Consider the following 20779-nt stretch of genomic DNA (forward strand, 5'->3'; position numbering starts at 1 on the left):
CACTCCGCATTTAGCGGTTTCTCAACCGCAATAAGGGCACGACACCTTAATTTTGAATAACAACTCCATACCGTAATATCATCTCCTCTGTTCCTTGCTATCGGCATTACACAAGATAACAGGTAAGTCCTATACGGATTCGCCAAATCCGAACCCATCCCTCGAATTGCCACAGGGTGCAGCATGATTCATCACTACAGATCACTTGTTTCCAGCCACCCGCTACTTGAATAGCATCGCTCGCAACCGCCCCAAGCGCCGCCTAGCGTTGACTACAGAAATCTGTGATAAAAACTTCCTTTAGTAAGATCGCATAAATATGTATTTTCAACAGGCAGTTTTGACAAGTTTGTTTTGTAACAAAAAGTTTTGAAGACCAGAAGATGTCAGCGAAGCAGGTCGAAACCGACTGTCGAAAATATATAAGTACGAGGGCTATTCGCAAAGAAATAAAATGGAAACCACATTGAAAATCCGCTGAAGGTTTGCACAGATGTGTTGGATAGTGTCTCTAGTATTCCTGTAGATAGCATCAATTCGCTCTTCTCAATTCTGAGCGTACAGCGAGCGCGTAAGGATGCCTAGAAAATACAGGGTGATAAAAAAGTCAGTATAAATTTGAAAACTGAATAAATCACGGAATAATGTAGATAGAGAGGTACAAATTGACACACATGCTTGGAATGACATGGGGTTTTATTAGAACCGAAAAAATACAAAAGTTCAAAAATGTCCGACAGATGGCGCTTCATCTGATTAGAATAGCAATAATTAGCACAACAAAGTAAGACAAAGGTTCAAATGGCTCTGAGCACTATGGGACGTAACTTCTAAGGTCATCAGTCCCCTAGAACTTAGAACTACTTAAACCTAACTACCCTAACAACATCACACACATCCATGCCCGAGGCAGGATTCGAACCTGCGACCGTAGCGGCCGCGCGGTTCCAGACTGTAGCGCCTTTAACCGCTTGGCCACCGCGGCCGGCGGTAAGACAAAGCAAAGATTATGTTCTTTACAGGAAATGCTCAATATGTCCACCATCATTCCTCAACAATAGCTATAGTCGAGGAATAATGTTGTGAACAGCACTGTAAAGCATGTCCGGAGTTATGGTGAGGCACTGGCCTCGGATGTTGTCTTTCAGTATCCCTAGACATGTCGGTCGATCACGATACACTTGCGACTTCAGGTAACCCCAAAGACAATAATCGCACGGACTGAGTTCTGGGGACCTGGGAGGCCAAGCATGACGAAAGTGGCGGCTGAGCACACGATCATCACCAAACGACGCGCATCTGTCGGACATTTTGTGAACTTTTTTTTTTTTGTTCTAATAAAACCCCATGTCATTCCAAGCATGTGTGTCAGTTTTTACCTCTCTATCTACATTATTCCCTGGTTTATTAAGTTTTCAAATTTATACTGACATTTTGATCACCCGGTAATGTCTCCCGCCAAGTATTGGTGCCTGCAGGGAGGTTTCCCCTGATTTTATGCAAACCCGCATAACATAAAGTTCATCTCCGCCCGAACGGACCATGAAGGCCCAACGGCACTGACCGGCCGCCGCGTCATCCTCAACCCACAGGCGTCACTGAATGCTGATATGGAGGAGCATGTGGTCAGACACCATTCTCTCGGCTGTATGTCAGTTTACGAGACCGAAGCCACTAATTCTCAATCAAGCAGCTCCTCAGTTTGCCTCACAAGGGCCAAGTGCACCTCGCTTGCCAACAGCGCTCGTCAGACTGGATGGTCACCAGCCATCCAAGTGCTAGCCCAGAGCCGGCCGAAGTCGCCGTGCGGTTAAAGGCGCTGCAGTCTGGAACCGCAAGACCGATACGGTCGCAGGTTCGAATCCTGCCTCGGGCATGGATGTTTGTGATGTCCTTAGGTTAGTTAGGTTTAACTAGTTCTAAGTTCTAGGGGACTAATGACCTCAGCAGTTGAGTCCCATAGTGCTCAGAGCCATTTGCTAGCCCAGCCTGACAGCGCTTAACTTCGGTGATGTGACGGGAACCAGTCCTACCAGTCAGCCACACACAACAGACACAACTAGGACGGTTCCGTAGCGTTTTCGAAGGAAAGTGCTTGATCACTCACCATACAGCCCGGACTTGGCTCCCTCTGATTTTCACACGCATTTTGAAACAGACAACGAGCTGCAGTCAATCCTAGAAAATTTTCTGAAGGCACAGGAGGCTCCCTTCTATGATGAAGAAACTGGAAAATTGATACAACGCTACGACAGATGTCTAAGTCGCTGTGGCGACTATGTAGAGACGTCTCTCTAAGTTGTAACTATCTATTGCAAATAAAACAGTTGTGAATTTCACTGTGGTTTCCATTTCGCTACCGATAGTTCCTTACTTTCCGAATAGCCCTCTTATTTATGCGATCTTGGCTATAAGAACTTTTTTACCAAGTGAAATGAAACAGATTGCTCCTTGTCATTTCTCAACATGAGAAATTTCAGTCAAGAAATGTGTACAGAATGAGATTTTCACTCTGCAGCGTAGTGTGCGCTGATATGAAACTTCCTGGCAGATTAAAACTGTGTGCCGGACCGAGACTCGAACTCGGGACCTTTGCCTTTCGCAGGCAAGTGCTCTACTATCTCAGCTACCCTAGCACGACTCATGCCACCTCCTCACAGCTTTAATTCCGCCAGTACCTCGTCTCCTTTCTTCCAGACTTCACAGAAGCTCTCCTGCGTGACCATTGTAACCCAAACTTTGTAACTTCCTATGCAAAGTTATTGTGCTAGCTGGACGGTTGGTAGCTGTTTGGGAATCACGAGCTGATTTTATGCCATTTTCACTAGCACCATCCGCAGTGCTGGGAGGTTCCTGTCCGTCATGACATCTGCCTGAGCTTGGTTCAGCTGCAGTTGTTCCTTCGCCTTTCCACTTCACAGTCACGTAATCGACAATCGATACAGGCAGCTTTAAAAGGATAAAAATGTCCCTGCTGGATTTCTTACTACAGTGACACGTCAGCAGTCACTGGCCTCTGCCGACAGACCCATTCTGCTGTTACTGCTTCCTTACTGGCAACACATTCCTTTTATGCCAGCGGTGTCGCCTGCCGTGAGATCTAGTGCTTAATTCCCCATTACGTAGATGTTACGGGAGACTTTAGAAAAGTGACTGTACATGCATACAGGATAGCCTCTCCACAGCTTATTGTTTGGACGAGTGTGCTTGCAGGTTGGTAAGTGGAGGGACGTGGTTGCCCTCAGGTGCCTGGCGGGGTCGCCTGCTGCTGTCGCTGTGTGTGCTGGTGTCGGGGTGCGCCATGCTGGCCAAAGAGCACGGCGTGTGCGCGCTCGCTATCTGCCTGGTGAGGGAGGCGCTCGCCTGGCAGAGGGCAGCTGGAGACCCCAGGGCCAGGAGGCAGGTGTGTATGCGTAAGATACCATCTACCTTAACAACAAATACTTCACAGAACTCTAAAGTGCACTGTAAGAAGACGTTTTCGTAAAATGTAATTCCACGTCAAATAGATCTTAAATTAAATTGTTCCAGAGACTTGGGTACTTCGTGCAGCGACGTTGACGGTAATTCTGTGGCCGTGTAATGGTCAGCATATCTGCCTCGTATGCAAGAAGAGCCGGGTTCGAGTCCCTGCCGCAGCGCAAATTTTAATGAACTTCTTCGGCTTCCAACGTTATCGTGGGTAAATTAGAGACTAAAATGTCTCAGGGAAAATTTATTTTAACAAGGGAACTTCCCCATCACACCCCCCTCATATTTAGTTATAATTTGACACAGTGGATGGGCCTTGAAAAACTGAACACATATCAATCGAGAAAACAGGAAGAAGTTGTGTGGAACTATGAAAAAATAAGCAAAATATACAAACTGAGTAGTCCATGTGCAACATAGGCAACATCAAGGATGATGCGGGCACAGGAGCGCCGTGGTCCCGTGCTTAGCGTGAGCAACTGCGGAACAAGATGACCTTGTTCAAGTCTTCCCTCCAGTAAAAAGTTTAAATTTTTATTTTCAGACAATTATCAGAGTTCAGGCACTCACACATAATCAATTTCGCTCTCCAAAATTCCAGGACATGTTCAGATTAGCTTGGACATATGCAGGATTTGACGGTCTACACACGGAAAAATTTGAAAACGTTAAAAACATATGTTTTGACAGAGCACAGAGAAAACTGTGCGACTGTGAAACTGTTGCATTCATTTGTTGCAGTTTATGTGACACACTCTTATGTTTTCATCACTTTTTTGGGAGTGATTATCACATCCACAAGAAAACCTAAATCGGGCAAGGTAGAAGAATCTTTTTACCCATTCGCCAAGTGTGCAAGTTAGGTGGGTCGACAACACATTCCTGTCATGTAACGCACATGCCGTCACCAGTGTCGTATAGAATATATCAGACCTGTTTTCCTGGATCAAATGTTTTCGGTTCCCATTGGAGAGGCACGTCCTTTCGTCTATTAATCGCACGTTTTTGCGGTGCGGTCGCAAAACACAGACACTAAACTTATTACAGTGAACAGAGACATCAATGAACGAACGGACAGATCATAACTTTGCAAAAATAGAGTACGTAAACTTTACGCTCGAGGGTAGAATTGAACCAAGGACCTCTCGCTCCGCAGCTGCTCACGCTAACCACGGGACCACGGCACTCCTGTGCCCACATAGTCCTTGATGTTGACTATGTTGCCCATGGACTACTCAGTTTGTATATTTTGCTTGTTTTTTCATAGTTCCACACAACTTCTTCCTGTTTTCTCGACTGATCTGTGTTCAGTCTTTCAAGGCCTATCCACTGTGCCAAATTATAACTAAATCTGAGGAGGGTGCGATGGGGAGGTTCCCTTGTAAGATCTATACGATCATATGTAGTAGATCACTTCCCCATTAATTCCAATGCTGGGGTGCTATTCCAGTGTCGGAAAGCCCTGGTAACAGTGACAATATAAGGGGAGATGATAATTGAAGTTTATGTTGGGGAGCGTACTTGACTTGGGTAGTTCGTGCAGCTATATTGACCGTAATGCTGTGGTGGTGTAATGGTCAGCATATCTGCCTAGTAAGCAAAAATGCCCGGGTTCGAATCCCGCCCACAGCACGAATTTTACTTCGCTTCCTCAGCTTCCTACGTTACGATGTAAAATAGTTTGCTGTTTGAGGGCTTCGCCCTCGACCAACACAGATTTTCTGTAATTTGCTAAATTACTAAAGAAAGATACAAACATTTCTAGCCGACTAACTTCAACAGTTTGTGAGCTCTTTAACTGATAGGTGACAAAATGTCGTAGTGACTTTCCAAAATATTTGGCAAATTGTAAAGTACTGTTTTCAGCGAATATACAAGACGTTTGACTATTGTAAGGTATTATTTTTATTTTTGACACAATCACCTTTTTACGATACAATCATAATCGGTTTCGGCCAGCAAAGGCCATCTTGAATTGCCACAATAGAGAACAGAAAACCTTGAATGAGGGCCTGAAACAAGTTCAATTATTTTCCCTAGCTCTTAGCCATACGGCACGAATTTTCATTCTGCAGCGCAGTATGCGCTGATTTCAGACTTGCTGTCAAACTGTTTGCCGACCTTGATTCGAAACTGGGACCTGTGCGTATCGTAGGCAAGCACTTTGCCGACTACTGTATTTAAGCACTAGCACGCTCCACCCTCACAGCTTTACTTCAGCCAGTACTTTTTCTCTTGTGTTATTGGATAACTCAGTCCGTAGAGCACTTACCTGCGAAAGGCAAAGCGTTCAGATTCGAATCACGGCGAAGCAGACAGAGTTACTGGTAGCTCGCCACATTTTTATTTTTTCATTTCTTAAACTGTGAACATGAAAATTTTCAGCTCACGATGGAGATTGACAACAAATCCGTAAATTTCCTATACCTAACCACTGGCATCAGTACAGAAAATATACAATTTGAACATTTATGCGAAAAAGTGCAACTGCAGACCAAACACTACCTTCTTGCTCTAACACACAAATATGGAACATTCCAATCAATCGAGTGCCGTATTATATCTATTCGCATGTCCACGGCACTGTTTAAAATACAGTTTGTTCACACTGCACAGTATCACTAACTTGGTTCCGCTAAAGTAGTGCATGGGCAACAAACTTCAACTGACTGACGAATCATATCGTGGCGGTGCTTGAATGACTTCACCACCACCAACAGTGTACTGCAAATTACAATAATTCAGATATGCACAATGAAGTGGAACAGTAAAACTGTCTACACCACCAAAGGCAACACATTACGCGTTACAGACACGCTGAAATGACAGAACTCGCGGGAAAGCCATATGCACATATACAGGTGGCGGTAGTATCGCGTGCACAAGGTATAAAAGAGCAGAGCATTGACAGAGCTGCCATCTGCATTCAGATGATTCATGTGAAAAGATTTCCGACGTGATTATGGCTGCACGAAGGGAATTAAGGCTCAGGAATGGTAGCTGGAGCTACACGCATGGCACCTTCGATTTCGTAAAGCCTTAGGGAATTCAATATTTCGAGATCCGCAGGGCCAAGAGAATGCCGAAAATACCTTATTAGGTACTACCTACCACCACGGGCAAGTGGCCGGTGGCCTTCACTTAACGACCGAGAGCAGAGGCATTTGCGTAGAGTTGTCATTGGTAACAGACAAGCAAAACTGCATGAAATAACCGCAGAAGTCAGTGTGGGACGTACGATGGACGTGTCCGTTAGAAAATGGCGGTGAAATTTGACCTTAGTGAGCTATGGCTGCAGAAGACCAACAAGAGCGCTTTTGCGCCTTCAGCGCCTCTCCTGGGGTCGTGACTATATCGGTTGGAACTTACAAGGGAACCTCCCCATCGCACCCCCCTCAGATTTAGCTATAAGTTGGCACAGTGGATAGGCCTTGAAACACTGAACACAGATCAATCGAGAAAACAGGAAGAAGTTGTGTGGAACTATGAAAAAAATTAATAAAATATACAAACTGAGTAGTCTATACCAACATAGGCAACATCAAGTAGAGCGTAAGTCTAGGAGCGTTGTGGTCACGTGGTTAGCGTCAGTAACTGCGGAGCGTGAGGTCCTTGGTTCAAGTCCTCCCGCGACCGAAAATTTTGTCTACTTTATTTTCGCAAAGTTATGATCTGTCCGTTCGTTCATTGACGTCTCTGTTAACTGTAATAAGGTAAGTGTCTGTGTTTTGCGACCGCACCGCAAAACCGTGCGATTAGTAGACGAAAGGATGTGCCTCTCCAATGGGAACCGAAAAATTTGATCGCAAGGTCATAGGTCAACCGATTCCTCCACAGGAAAACACGTCTGATATATTCTATACGACACTGGTGACGGCATGTGCGTCACATGACAGGAATGTGTTGTCGACCCACCTAACTTGTACACTTGGCGAATAGGTAAAAAGATTCTTCTACCTTGTTCGATTTAAGTTTTCTTATGGATGAGATAATCACTCCCAAACAAGTGATGAAAACATAAGAGTTTGTCACATAAACTGAAAATAAAAAATTAAACTTTTCACTCGAGGGAAGACTTGAACCTAGGACCTCTCGTTCCGTAGCTGCTCTCGCTAACCACGGGACCACGGCGCTCCCAGACTCCCATTCACCTTGATGTTGTGTGTCTTCGATTGGACTACTCAGTTTGTATATTTTACTAATTTTTTTCATAGTTCCACACAACTTCTTCCTGTTTTCTCGATTGATCTGTGTTCAGGTTTTCAAGGCCTATCCACTGTGCCAACTTATAACTAAATCTGAGGGGGGGGGGGGGGGGGGTGCGGTGGGGAGGTTCCCTTGTTAGACGACTGGAATACCGTGGCCTGGTCAGATGAGTCCCGATTTCAGTTGGTAAGAAATGATGGTGGGGTTCGAGTGTGCCGCAGACCCCACAAAGCCATGGATCCAAGTTGTCAACAAGGCAGTGTGCAAGGTGGTGTTAGATCCATAATGGTGCGGGCTATGTTACCATGTAACGGACTTTATCTCTGCCGAGTGAATCGATCATTGACTGTAAATGGTTATGGTCGACTTCTTGGAGACCATTTGCAGCCATTCATGGACTTCAAGTTCCCAAACAACGATATCATGTCACTGCACCACAATTGTTCAGCACTGATTCAAAGACAGTTCGCCGGCCGAAGTGGCCGTGCGGTTAAAGGCGCTGCAGTCTGGAACCGCAAGACCGCTACGGTCGCAGGTTCGAATCCTGCCTCGGGCATGGATGTTTGTAATGTCCTTAGGTTAGTTAGGTTGAACTAGTTCTAAGTTCTAGGGGACTAATGACCTCAGAAGTTGAGTCCCATAGTGCTCAGAGCCATTTGAACCATCAAAGACAGTTCGAGCGAATGATTTGGCCACCCAGATCGCCCTACACGAATCTCATCGAACATTTATGGGACGTAATGGAGAGGTCAGTTGGAGCATAAAGCCCTGCAGTTGCAACACATGGACGGCTATAAACACAGTATGGCTCAATACTCGTGTAGGGTGCTTCCAACGACTTGTCATGCCTTGTCATGTTGCTGGAGTAAACAGGGCAAAAGGAAGTGTGTCACGATATTAGGAGGTATCGCGTGACTTTGTCACCTCGATGTAAACTGATCAATATCTCTATAGGTTTTCTTTTCCAGACAGATGCGGGAACTTTTTTTGTACACTACCGGCCATTAAAATAGCTAGACCATGAAGATGACGTGCTACAGACGCGAAATTTAACCGACAGGAAGAAGATGCTGAGATATGCAAATGATTAGCTTTTCAGAGCATTCACTCAAGGTTGGCGCCGGTGACAACTACAACGTGCTGACATGAGGAAAGTTTCCAGCCGATTTCTCATACACAAACACCAGTTGACCGGCGTTGCCTGGTGAAACATTGTAGTGATGCCTCGTGTAAGGAGGAGAAATGCGTACCATCACGTTTCGGTCTTTGATAAAGGTCGGATTGCAGCCTATTGCGATTGCGGTGTACCGTACCGCGATATTGCTGCTCGCGTTGATCGGGATCCAATAACTGTTAGCAGAATATGGAATCGGTGGGTTCAGGAGGGTAACACGGAACGCAGTGCTGGATCCCAACTGCCTCGTATCACTAGCAGTCGAGATGATAGGCATCCTATCCGCATGGCTGTAACGGATCGTGCAGCCACGTCTCGATCCCTGAGTCAATAGATGGGGACGTTTGAAAGACAACAACCATCTGCACGAACAGTTCGATGACGTTTGCAGCAGCTTGGACTATCAGCTCGGAGACCATGGCTGCGGTTACCTTTGACGCTGCATCAGAGACAGGAGTGACTGCAACTCAGCAACGAACCTGAGTGCACGAATGGCAAAACGTCATTTTTTCGGATGAATCCAGGTTCTGTTTACAGCATCATGATGGTCGCATCCCTGATTGGCGACGTCGCGGTGAACGCAAATTGGAAGCGTGTATTCGTCATCACCATACTGGCATATCACCCGGCGTGATGGTATGGGGTGCCATTGGTTACACGTCTCGGTCACCTCTTGTTCGCATTGACGGCACTTTGAACCGTGGACGTTACGTTTCAGATGTGTTACGAGCCGTGGCTCTAACCTCCATTCGATCCCTGCGAAACCCTACATTTCAGCAGGATAATGCACGACCGCATGTTGCGGGTCCTGTTCGGGCCTCTATGGATATAGAAAATGTTCGACTGCTGCCCTGGCCAGCACATTCTCCAGATCTCAATGGTGGCCGAGCAGCTGGCTCATCACAATTTGCCAGTCACTACTCTTGATGAACTGTGGTATCGTGTTGAAGCTGCATGGGCATCCGTGCCTGTACACGCCATCCAAGCTGTGTTTGACTGAATGCCCAGGCGTATCAAGACCGTTATTACGGTCAGAGGTGGTTGTTCTGGGTACTGATTTCTGAGGATCTGCGCACCAAAATTGCGTGAAAATGTAATCACATGTCAGTTCTAGTTTAATATACACTCCTGGAAATGGAAAAAAGAACACATTGACACCGGTGTGTCAGACCCACCATACTTGCTCCGGACACTGCGAGAGGGCCGTACAAGCAATGATCACACGCACGGCACAGCGGACACACCAGGAACCGCGGTGTTGGCCGTCGAATGGCGCTAGCTGCGCAGCATTTGTGCACCGCCGCCGTCAGTGTCAGCCATTTTGCCGTGGCATACGGAGCTCCATCGCAGTCTTTAACACTGGTAGCATGCCGCGACAGCGTGGACGTGAACCGTATGTGCAGTTGACGGACTTTGAGCGAGGGCGTATAGTGGGCATGCGGGAGGCCGGGTGGACGTACCGCCGAATTGCTCAACACGTGGGGCGTGAGGTCTCCACAGTACATCAATGCTGTCGCCAGTGGTCGGCGGAAGGTGTACGTGCCCGTCGACCTGGGACCGGACCGCAGCGACGCACGGATGCACGCCAAGACCGTAGGATCCTACGCAGTGCCGTAGGGGACCGCACCGCCACTTCCCAGCAAATTAGGGACACTGTTGCTCCTGGGGTATCGGCGAGGACCATTCGCAACCGTCTCCATGAAGCTGGGCTACGGTCCCGCACACCGTTAGGCCGTCTTCCGCTCACGCCCTATCATCGTGCAGCCCGCCTCCAGTGGTGTCGCGACAGGCGTGAATGGAGGGACGAATGGAGACGTGTCGTCTTCAGCGATGAGAGTCGCTTCTGCCTTGGTGCCAATGATGGTCGTATGCGTGTTTGGCGCCGTGCAGGTGAGCGCCACAATCAGGACTGCATACGACCGAGGCACACAGGGCCAACACCCGGCATCATGGTGTGGGGAGCGATCTCCTACACTGGCCGTACACCACTGGTGATCGTCGAGGGGACACTGAATAGTGCACGGTACATCCAAACCGTCATCGAACCCATCGCTCTACCATTCCTAGACCGGCAAGCAAACTTGCTGTTCCAACAGGACAATGCACGTCCGCATGTATCCCGTGCCACCCAACGGTCTCTAGAAGGTGTAAGTCAACTACCCTGGCCAGCAAGATCTCCGGATCTGTCCCCCGTTGAGCATGTTTGGGACTGGATGAAGCGTCGTCTCACGCGGTCTGCACGTCCAGCACGAACGCTGGTCCAACTGAGGCGCCAGGTGGAAATGGCATGGCAAGCCGTTCCACAGGACTACATCCAGCATCTCTACGATCGTCTCCATGGGAGAATAGCAGCCTGCATTGCTGCGAAAGGTGGATATACACTGTACTAGTGCCGACATTGTGCATGCTCTGTTGCCTGTGTCTATGTGCCTGTGGTTCTGTCAGTGTGATCATGTGATGTATCTGACCCCAGGAATGTGTGAATAAAGTTTCCCCTTCCTGGGACAATGAATTCACGGTGTTCTTATTTTAATTTCCAGGAGTGTATTTGTCCACTGAATACCCGCTCATCATCTGCATTTTTTCTTGGTGTAGCAATTTTAGTGGCCAGTAGTGTAGTTTTGGACAGCCGTACCTCTCGCTGTGAGCACCCCGGCTGCCCCTGTGCCCCGCAGGCGGTGCGCAGCGCCTGCTGGCTGGCCGCCGGCCTGGCGGCGCTGGTGGCGGCGCGGCTGTGCGCGGCGGGCGGCCGAGTCCCGCGCTTCGCGGCGGCCGACAACCCGGCGGCGCGCCACCCCTCGCGGCTGACGCGCGCGCTCACCTTCCTGCTGCTGCCCGCGCTGCACGCCTGGCTGCTGCTCTGCCCCGCCACGCTCAGCTTCGACTGGTCCATGGACGCCGTGCCGCTCGTCCACACCCCCGCGGACCCGCGCAACGCCGCCTCGGCCGCGCTCTACGCCTGCGTTGCCGGCGCCGTTCTGCTCGCCGCGAGGCGCTCTGTCCGCGCAGCCGCCGCCGCCGACCGCCGCCACTGCAAGCCGCCCGCCGTCTGCATAGACCATAACGCCAACCACAGCGTCGCCGCGGCCTGCCACCACAGCACGCAACACAGGCGAGTACTGACAACAGACACTTCAGTGCGGCTACTCCCTCTTTGCACTCGACATCGACACTTCTTACTATAGCCTTAAAGGCTGGCCAGACAGAAAGCCGTCTGGTGGCAGTGCATGCCGCGGTAGTTGGCAGCTGCTTACAGCGTCCAGGAATGCCACACAGGGAGCGGTTCCCACCGAATGACTGGTAGCACTACACGAAAACATTTGTCTCCCGAATTTCTTGCTGCAAAAAATCCTGTGTGTACAGGATATCAATTGTTGTTGTTGTGATCCTCAGTCCAGAGACTGGTTTGATGCAACTCTCCATGCAGTGGTTGGGAGTAAGACAGGGTTGTACCCTACCCCGATGTTATTCAAACTACATATTGAGCAAGCAGTAAAGGAAACAAAAGAAAAATTCGGTGTAGGTATTAAAATCCATGGAGAAGAAATAAAAACTTTGAGATTCGCCGATGATATTGTAATTCTGTCAGAGACAGCAAAGGACTTGGAAGAGAAATTGAACGGAATGGACAGTGTCTTGAAAGGCGGATATAAGATGAACTTCAACAAAAGCAAAACGAGGATAATGGAATGTAGTCGAATTAAGTCGGGTGATGCTGAGGGAATTACATTAGGAAATCAGACACTTAAAGTAGTAAAGGAGTTTTTCTATTTGGGGAGCAAAATAACTGATGATGGTCGAAGTAGAGAGGATATAAAATGTAGACTGGCAGTGGCAAGGAAAGCGTTTCTGAAGAAGAGAAGTTTTTTAACATCGAGTATAGATTTAAGTGTCAGGAAGTCGTTTCTGAAAGTATTTGTATGGAGTGTAGGCCTGTATGGAAGTGAAACGTGGACGATAAATAGTTTGGACAAGAGGAGAATAGAAACTTTCGAAATGTGGTGCTACAGAAGAATGCTGAAGATTAGATGGGTAGGTATTGAACAGAATTGGGAAGAAGTTTGTGGCACAACTTGACTAGAAGAAGGGATCGGTTGGTAGAACATGTTCTGAGGCATTAAGTGATCACTAATTTAGTATTGGAGGTCAGCGTGGAGGGTAAAGATCGTAGAGGAATACACTAAATAGATTCAGAAGGATGTAGGCTGCAGTAGGTACTGGGAGACGATGAAGCTTGCACAGGACGCGCCAGTCATATTCCCCGCCCCCCCCCCCCCCTCCTCTTTTCCACTCGCGGATCGCGCGAAAGAGAAACGGCTGTCTGTATGTCTCAGTACGAGCTCCAATTTCCCTTATCTTTGAATGGTAATCATTGTGCGATTTGAAAGTTGGTGCTAATTATATACGCTCTACGTCCTCGGTGAAGATCGAATTTTGGAATTTAGTGACCAGCCCCTTCCGTTTAGCGCGCAGTCTATCTGCAAGTGTGTTCCACTTCAAACTTTCTATGAGATTTGTAGCGCTCTCGCGATGGCTAAATGAACCAGTCACGAGTCTTGCCGGTCTTCTTTGGACCTTCTCAATCTATTGAATCAGACCCAACTGGTAAGGATCCCATACAGACGAATAATACTCTAAGACTGGACGAACTAAACTGTTTCCTTTGTTGAAGGACTGCATCGTTTGAGGATTCTACCAATAAACCGCAATCTAGAGTTCGCCTTACCCGTTACTCGTGTAATCTGATCATTCCATTTGAAATCATTTCGAATAGTCACACCGCTTTCAAAGACGGGGCTTTCATTTTGTACTCGTACATTAATGGGGATTTTCGCCTTGCTATACGCACTAGGTTAGACTTACTAATATAGATAACTGCCAGTCATTACACCAAGCATTTATTTTCTGCAAATCCTCGTTGATTTGTTCACAACTTTCGTGTGATACTACTTTCCTGTAGACTACAGCATCATCAGCAAATAGTCTAATGCCGCTGTCAATACCGGTAACCAGATCGTTTAAGTAAATCGTAAAAAGCAGGGGACCTATTACGCTGCGCTGGGATACATCTGAAGTTACGCTTGTTTCTGTTGAAGTCACCCCGTTCAGGACGACATACAGGTTCGTCAGCAAGCAAAATTGGCGCATTTGGGTGACTGAGAATCCACATATCGCGATCGAGAAGTCTCTTCATCCTCAACGCGTCACTGTGTAGTGTGCAATGTCCACTCACGGAATAATCAGTGCAATATTCCTTGATGGTACTATGACTACCAAACGTGAAGGTTTTGGAAGATGATTGCATCCGCATTATCCAAAGTGATTCTGATTGCGACAAGATGTGGTTCATGCAAGATGGAGCTCGATCCCATCGAAGCAGGGTGGTGTTTGATGTCCTGGAGGAGCAGTTTGGGGGCCACATTATATCTCTGGCGTATCCAGACGCCACTGGCATAGGCCTCGGTTGGCTGCCACATTCTCCAGATCTGACCACATGCGACTCCTTTTTGTGGGGCTATATTAAGGACACGGTGTACAGTAATAACCGCAAAACCATTTCTGAGCTGAAAACAGCCATTCAGGAGGTCATCGCCTGCATCGATGTTCTGACACTTCAGCAGGTCATGCAGAATTTCGCTATTCGTCTGCGTCACGTCGTCGCCATTTATGGCAGACATATAGGACATGTCATAACCTAAAAACGAATATCTATAGCGACGTTTATATGTTGAATAAACTGTGTGCACGCCGTGGTTTGTAATAAATTTATGTTTCTATTCATATACACTCCTGGAAATTGAAATAAGAACACCGTGAATTCATTGTCCCAGGAAGGGGAAACTTTATTCACACATTCCTGGGGTCAAATACATCACATGATCACACTGACAGAACCACAGGCACATAGACACAGGCAACAGAGCATGCACAATGTCGGCACTAGTACAGTGTATATCCACCTTTCGCAGCAATGCAGGCTGCTATTCTCCCATGGAGACGATCGTAGAGATGCTGGATGTAGTCCTGTGGAACGGTTTGCCATGCCATTTCCACCTGGCGCCTCAGTTGGACCAGCGTTCGTGCTGGACGTGCAGACCGCGTGAGACGACGCTTCATCCAGTCCCAAACATGCTCAATGGGGGACAGATCCGGAGATCTTGCTGGCCAGGGTAGTTGACTTAGGCCTTCTAGAGCACGTTGGGTGGCACGGGATACATGCGGACGTGCATTGTCCTGTTGGAACAGCAAGTTTGCTTGCCGGTCTAGGAATGGTAGAACGATGGGTTCGATGACGGTTTGGATGTACCGTGCACTATTCAGTGTCCCCTCGACGATCACCAGTGGTGTACGGCCAGTGTAGGAGATCGCTCCCCACACCATGATGCCGGGTGTTGGCCCTGTGTGCCTCGGTCGTATGCAGTCCTGATTGTGGCGCTCACCTGCACGGCGCCAAACACGCATACGACCATCATTGGCACCAAGGCAGAAGCGACTCTCATCGCTGAAGACGACACGTCTCCATTCGTCCCTCCATTCACGCCTGTCGCGACACCACTGGAGGCGGGCTGCACGATGTTGGGGCGTGAGCGGAAGACGGCCTAACGGTGTGCGGGACCGTAGCCCAGCTTCATGGAGACGGTTGCGAATGGTCCTCGCCGATACCCCAGGAGCAACAGTGTCCCTAATTTGCTGGGAAGTGGCGGTGCGGTCCCCTACGGCACTGCGTAGGATCCTACGGTCTTGGCGTGCATCCGTGCGTCGCTGCGGTCCGGTCCCAGGTCGACGGGCACGTGCACCTTCCGCCGACCACTGGCGACAACATCGATGTACTGTGGAGACCTCACGCCCCACATGTTGAGCAATTCGGCGGTACGTCCACCCGGCCTCCCGCATGCCCACTATACGCCCTCGCTCAAAGTCCGTCAACTGCACATTCGGTTCACGTCCACGCTGTCGCGGCATGCTACCAGTGTTAAAGACTGCGATGGAGCTCCGTATGCCACGGCAAACTGGCTGACACTGACGGCGGCGGTGCACGAATGCTGCGCAGCTAGCGCCGTTCGACGGCCAACACCGCGGTTCCTGGTGTGTCCGCTGTGCCGTGCGTGTGATCATTGCTTGTACAGCCCTCTCGCAGTGTCCGGAGCAAGTATGGTGGGTCTGACACACCGGTGTCAATGTGTTCTTTTTTGCATTTCCAGGAGTGTAGTTCAATAGTTGTCATCCTGTAAATGAAGCAAACCTACATCAACTGCTAGAGTTGGTTTCCGGTGGAGTTTCTCCTTTTCTTTAAAAAATTATAAATGACTTGTTTAGGATTTTCCAGTTTCCTTATCTTGATAATACTTCTCATATGAGTCTCAGGAAAATAACTGGCACACAAAACTGATTTTTTATTTTTTTTTTTTGTCTTGTAGTTTCACATCACTGCTTAATGGTGGGGTATCTATTTTTTCGATATTGTTTATTTTCCAAGTACTCTGCAGATGAAATTTTGAAGGGTTTGCAGTGAAAAATGTGGTCTCTGGCTACCTTACGTTTCGTTCATTTTAGGTGATATGTTTCTGCGTAATAAATGTAGCTAAAATATAGGAATTGTTTTTGAATTTAGTATCAGAGCCATATCTGACTACAGTATGGAGAAAACAGAACTTGAAGAACTTTACTTGAGCACATTGATGCCGTGCGTGTTACCTGAGCACGCTAAGTACAGTAGCCTTCATTTCTGGAATAGACATACACGTTTCTCTAGTTTTTTGATCGTTAATTTTTATTTTACTTACTGCTGGAGAAAAATGAAGTAGAAGAAGACATTCTACTCAACAGTTACATCATGGAGAAACTGGAACACATCCCTTCCTTCAGCTAGTCCCGGAGGAGATTCGAGTCCTCCCTCGGGCATGGGTGTGTGTGTTTGTCCTTAGGATAATTTATGTTAAGTAGTGTGTAAGCTTAGGGACTGATGACCTTAGCAGTTAAGTCCCATAAGATTTGACACACATTTGAACATCTATAACTGACTGAGTGGATCAGTGGTCGGAGGAAGTCCAGGCATCTCTAGTAGGATCGTGTCTAGCACATCGGTGCACTGTTCAAACCGATGTTCGGATTGAGATCAGCTTTATCTTTTGTCAGAATCTGAATCAAGGAAGTTGGAGCTGATTGGCCATCAACGTGAATGTCGAAGAATGGTAACTCGTCATTGTCAGTGTGTAACACGTCCGGGAGTACAAATGGGTGAGGTACTGTTAAACTTGTTTCTCGTTTCGACCGTGCGCCCTATCCACACGTCGTACCTGATAATCCCGCGGCGGTCTTACAGTTGTGCTCCACACTGCAGCTGGCTTGCCTGAAATTATCTATCGAATTATGCAAGCGGGTTTAGGGGAGCCACTCAACGTCAGAACGCAACACTGTTCTACGTCTGGTATGAACAACTGTATTCTGAGACGATTAAAGGAAAATCGCAGGTTGCACTGTTTACATTCTAATTCATAAGTGTTTATCCCAATTAATGTATGATTACCAGTCCACAATATGACCTGGACGAACATACGCGTAACCGACACGACGCGGGTGATTGTTGATGATCTCGAAGCCGAATGATCGCGCGAGAGTTCTGACGCTCGTCACGCATACACAGATATTTGGTACCAGTAATACATTTTAACACTGTTCACAAAGTTAAATTTACAATTGACAGTTCTCAGTTGTACGAGCGTGCGCGTAACCGTCGCTGCGCGGCTGATTGTTGATGATGCGAAAACGCGATGACCGAACGCACGTTCTCACACTCGCTACAAGACACCGGCACTTGTTTGCACTCTTTTATGGTAACTAATTTTTGCTGATTCACATTAGTTCATTCTGAGAGACCGAACACGGCGCGGATGACTGATACTGTGACACGCAACGAGAGGATACAAAAATACACTCCTGGAAATGGAAAAAAGAACACATTGACACCGGTGTGTCAGACCCACCATACTTGCTCCGGACACTGCGAGAGGGCTGTACAAGCAATGATCACACGCACGGCACAGCGGACACACCAGGACCCGCGGTGTTGGCCGTCGAATGGCGCTAGCTGCGCAGCATTTGTGCACCGCCGCCGTCAGTGTCAGCCAGTTTGCCGTGGCATACGGAGCTCCATCGCAGTCTTTAACACTGGTAGCATGCCGCGACAGCGTGGACGTGAACCGTATGTGCAGTTGACGGACTTTGAGCGAGGGCGTATAGTGGGCATGCGGGAGGCCGGGTGGACGTACCGCCGAATTGCTCAACACGTGGGGCGTGAGGTCTCCACAGTACATCGATGTTGTCGCCAGTGGTCGGCGGAAGGTGCACGTGCCCGTCGACCTGGGACCGGACCGCAGCGACGCTCGGATGCACGCCAAGACCGTAGGATCCTACGCAGTGCCGTAGGGGACCGCACCGCAACTTCCCAGCAAATTAGGGACACTGTTGCTCCTGGGGTATCGGCGAGGACCATTCGCAACCGTCTCCATGAAGCTGGGCTACGGTCCCGCACACCGTTAGGCCGTCTTCCGCTCACGCCCCAACATCGTGCAGCCCGCCTCCAGTGGTGTCGCGACAGGCGTGAATGGAGGGACGAATGGAGACGTGTCGTCTTCAGCGATGAGAGTCGCTTCTGCCTTCGTGCCAATGATGGTCGTATGCGTGTTTGGCGCCGTGCAGGTGAGCGCCACAATCAGGACTGCATACGACTGAGGCACACAGGGCCATCACCCGGCATCATGGTGTGGGGAGCGATCTCCTACACTGGCCGTACACCACTGGTGATCGTCGAGGGGACACTGAATAGTGCACGGTACATCCAAACCGTCATCGAACCCATCGTTCTACCATTCCTAGACCGGCAAGGGAACTTGCTGTTCCAACAGGACAATGCACGTCCGCATGTATCCCGTGCCACCCAACGGTCTCTAGAAGGTGTAAGTCAAGTACCCTGGCCAGCAAGATCTCCGGATCTGTCCCCCATTGAGCATGTTTGGGACTGGATGAAGCGTCGTCTCACGCGGTCTGCACGTCCAGCACGAACGCTGGTCCAACTGAGGCGCCAGGTGGAAATGGCATGGCAAGCCGTTCCACAGGACTACATCCAGCATCTCTACGATCGTCTCCATGGGAGAATAGCAGCCTGCATTGCTGCGAAAGGTGGATATACACTGTACTAGTGCCGACATTGTGCATGCTCTGTTGCCTGTGTCTATGTGCCTGTGGTTCTATCAGTGTGATCATGTGATGTATCTGACCCCAGGAATGTGTCAATAAAGTTTCCCCTTCCTGGGACAATGAATTCACGGTGTTCTTATTTCAATTTCCAGGAGTGTATGTTATCAGCAGCACTGCTCATTTTTAATTACTTCTTGACGCACTTTCCTCTGAATTACTTCCATATTTCATCACTTTACTGTGATAGCATTTGTAGCAACACTTCGACTTCCATACTAACAATGCTTCTTACATGCAGAGCTACCCACAACACAACATAACAGTTCGGTGACCCGCGCGCGACTGTACAACGCGCTGCCCGCAAAGATACTCCGCAACTAAGCCAGCGATATCACAGTACGCTTACAAGTGCTACCGTGGATGACGGTCACATGGTACTTGTTGTGTCTTCAGGACCGAGAGCGGCCTGGGGCGCGGCGCGACGCTGGTGGCGGTGTCGCTGTCTGCGACGGTGCTGCCCTTCGTGCCGGCGTCCAATCTGGTGGCGCACGTCGGCTTCGTGGTGGCCGAGCGGGTGCTCTACGTGCCCTCGGCCGGCTACTGCGTGCTCGCCGGCTACGGCTTCGCCAGGCTGCTGCACGCCTCCGACAGGTGCGTCACTGGTCTCGACCCGGGCCAGCAACAAGTGTTTTTTTTTTTTTCGTTACTGTAAATTCATTCCCCGATAAGAGGTCAGGCTACCGCCAGCACGTATCCGTTCTTCACATTTTGTGAAACAGAAAAGTCGTATTAAGACAAACAGATATGAGAAACGATGCTATTATTAAAAACTGGATGATGCTAATGCGGTGAAGTTGATATTGTATGGCGAGCTGTTGGGAAAGTTGATGGTGATGACATTCTTGCTTGATGACCAACTCCTGGTAATGGGTAGATTGGCAGAGATAATGGTGAATAGTGGACGGAGTATGGAGATAGAAAGCTGACACGGAAGTCATGAAACCGGACGAAAAAGTTGTCTGTTGGTTGTGTAAGGGTTGTGGTGAAGGGGGTGTTGGGGGGGGGGGAGGCATTTGCATGTGCTGTGGCGTGGGTGCATGTGCTGTGAGGTTAGGTGAACTGCGCAAGGTTGAGTGGGAAAGTGTTAGACGAAAGTGTCTAATTGGAAAAATAGGAAATGGTAGTGGTTTTGTGAGTACTCGTATGTGGCAGTGGCACTTAAATCGAACATGGAACTTGTAGCCAGGGTGAGTTCATGGAGGACATGTGGAGGCTCAAATGGGTGGTTCAAATGGCTCTGAGCACTATGGGACTTAACATCTGAGTTCATCAGTCCCCTAAAACTTAAAACTACTTAAACCTAACCAACCTAACGACATCACACACATCCATGCCCGAAGCAGGATTCGAACCTGCGACCGTAGCGGTCGCGCGGTTCCAGACTGAAGCACCCAGAACCGCTCGGCCACTCCGGCCGGCTCAAATGGGTGGATGGTGGGATCATGACATAGGGAGTTGCTCAGGCTAAGGAGTGTGTTGATGGGACATATATGGAGTCTCAGTTAAGATTCTGTTGGAGGGCGTTTAGCTTTACATTTATAGGAGTAATTTGATGGAATTGATCGCGGGTCTTACAATTGTAAGTTAGGACTGTGTCGGTACAGGTGAGTAGTTTTGCAGTGAGGGCATGTGGATGAGTTTTCGCGGACGGAAATTAAAATAGACATTTTA

General features: G+C 48.6%; 1 protein-coding gene and 1 non-coding gene across 2 annotated transcripts in view; both read left to right on the plus strand.

Moving 5' to 3' along the window:
* Nucleotides 1-20779, plus strand: part of LOC126199455 (protein O-mannosyl-transferase TMTC2-like) — a 1057651-nt gene that overhangs the window by 424407 nt on the left and 612465 nt on the right. Inside the window, exons 6-8 of the mRNA XM_049936376.1 lie at nt 3246-3403; nt 11527-11963; nt 19502-19699. Coding sequence (XP_049792333.1) covers nt 3246-3403; nt 11527-11963; nt 19502-19699 — 793 coding nt within the window. The remainder of the gene's footprint in view (nt 1-3245; nt 3404-11526; nt 11964-19501; nt 19700-20779) is intronic.
* Nucleotides 5031-5103, plus strand: Trnat-agu (transfer RNA threonine (anticodon AGU)). Its single transcript has one exon. It is a non-coding gene; the product is annotated as a tRNA-Thr (tRNA).

The sequence above is a fragment of the Schistocerca nitens genome, chromosome 8, assembly GCF_023898315.1.
Source record: "Schistocerca nitens isolate TAMUIC-IGC-003100 chromosome 8, iqSchNite1.1, whole genome shotgun sequence".
Taxonomy (NCBI): Eukaryota; Metazoa; Arthropoda; class Insecta; order Orthoptera; family Acrididae; genus Schistocerca; species Schistocerca nitens.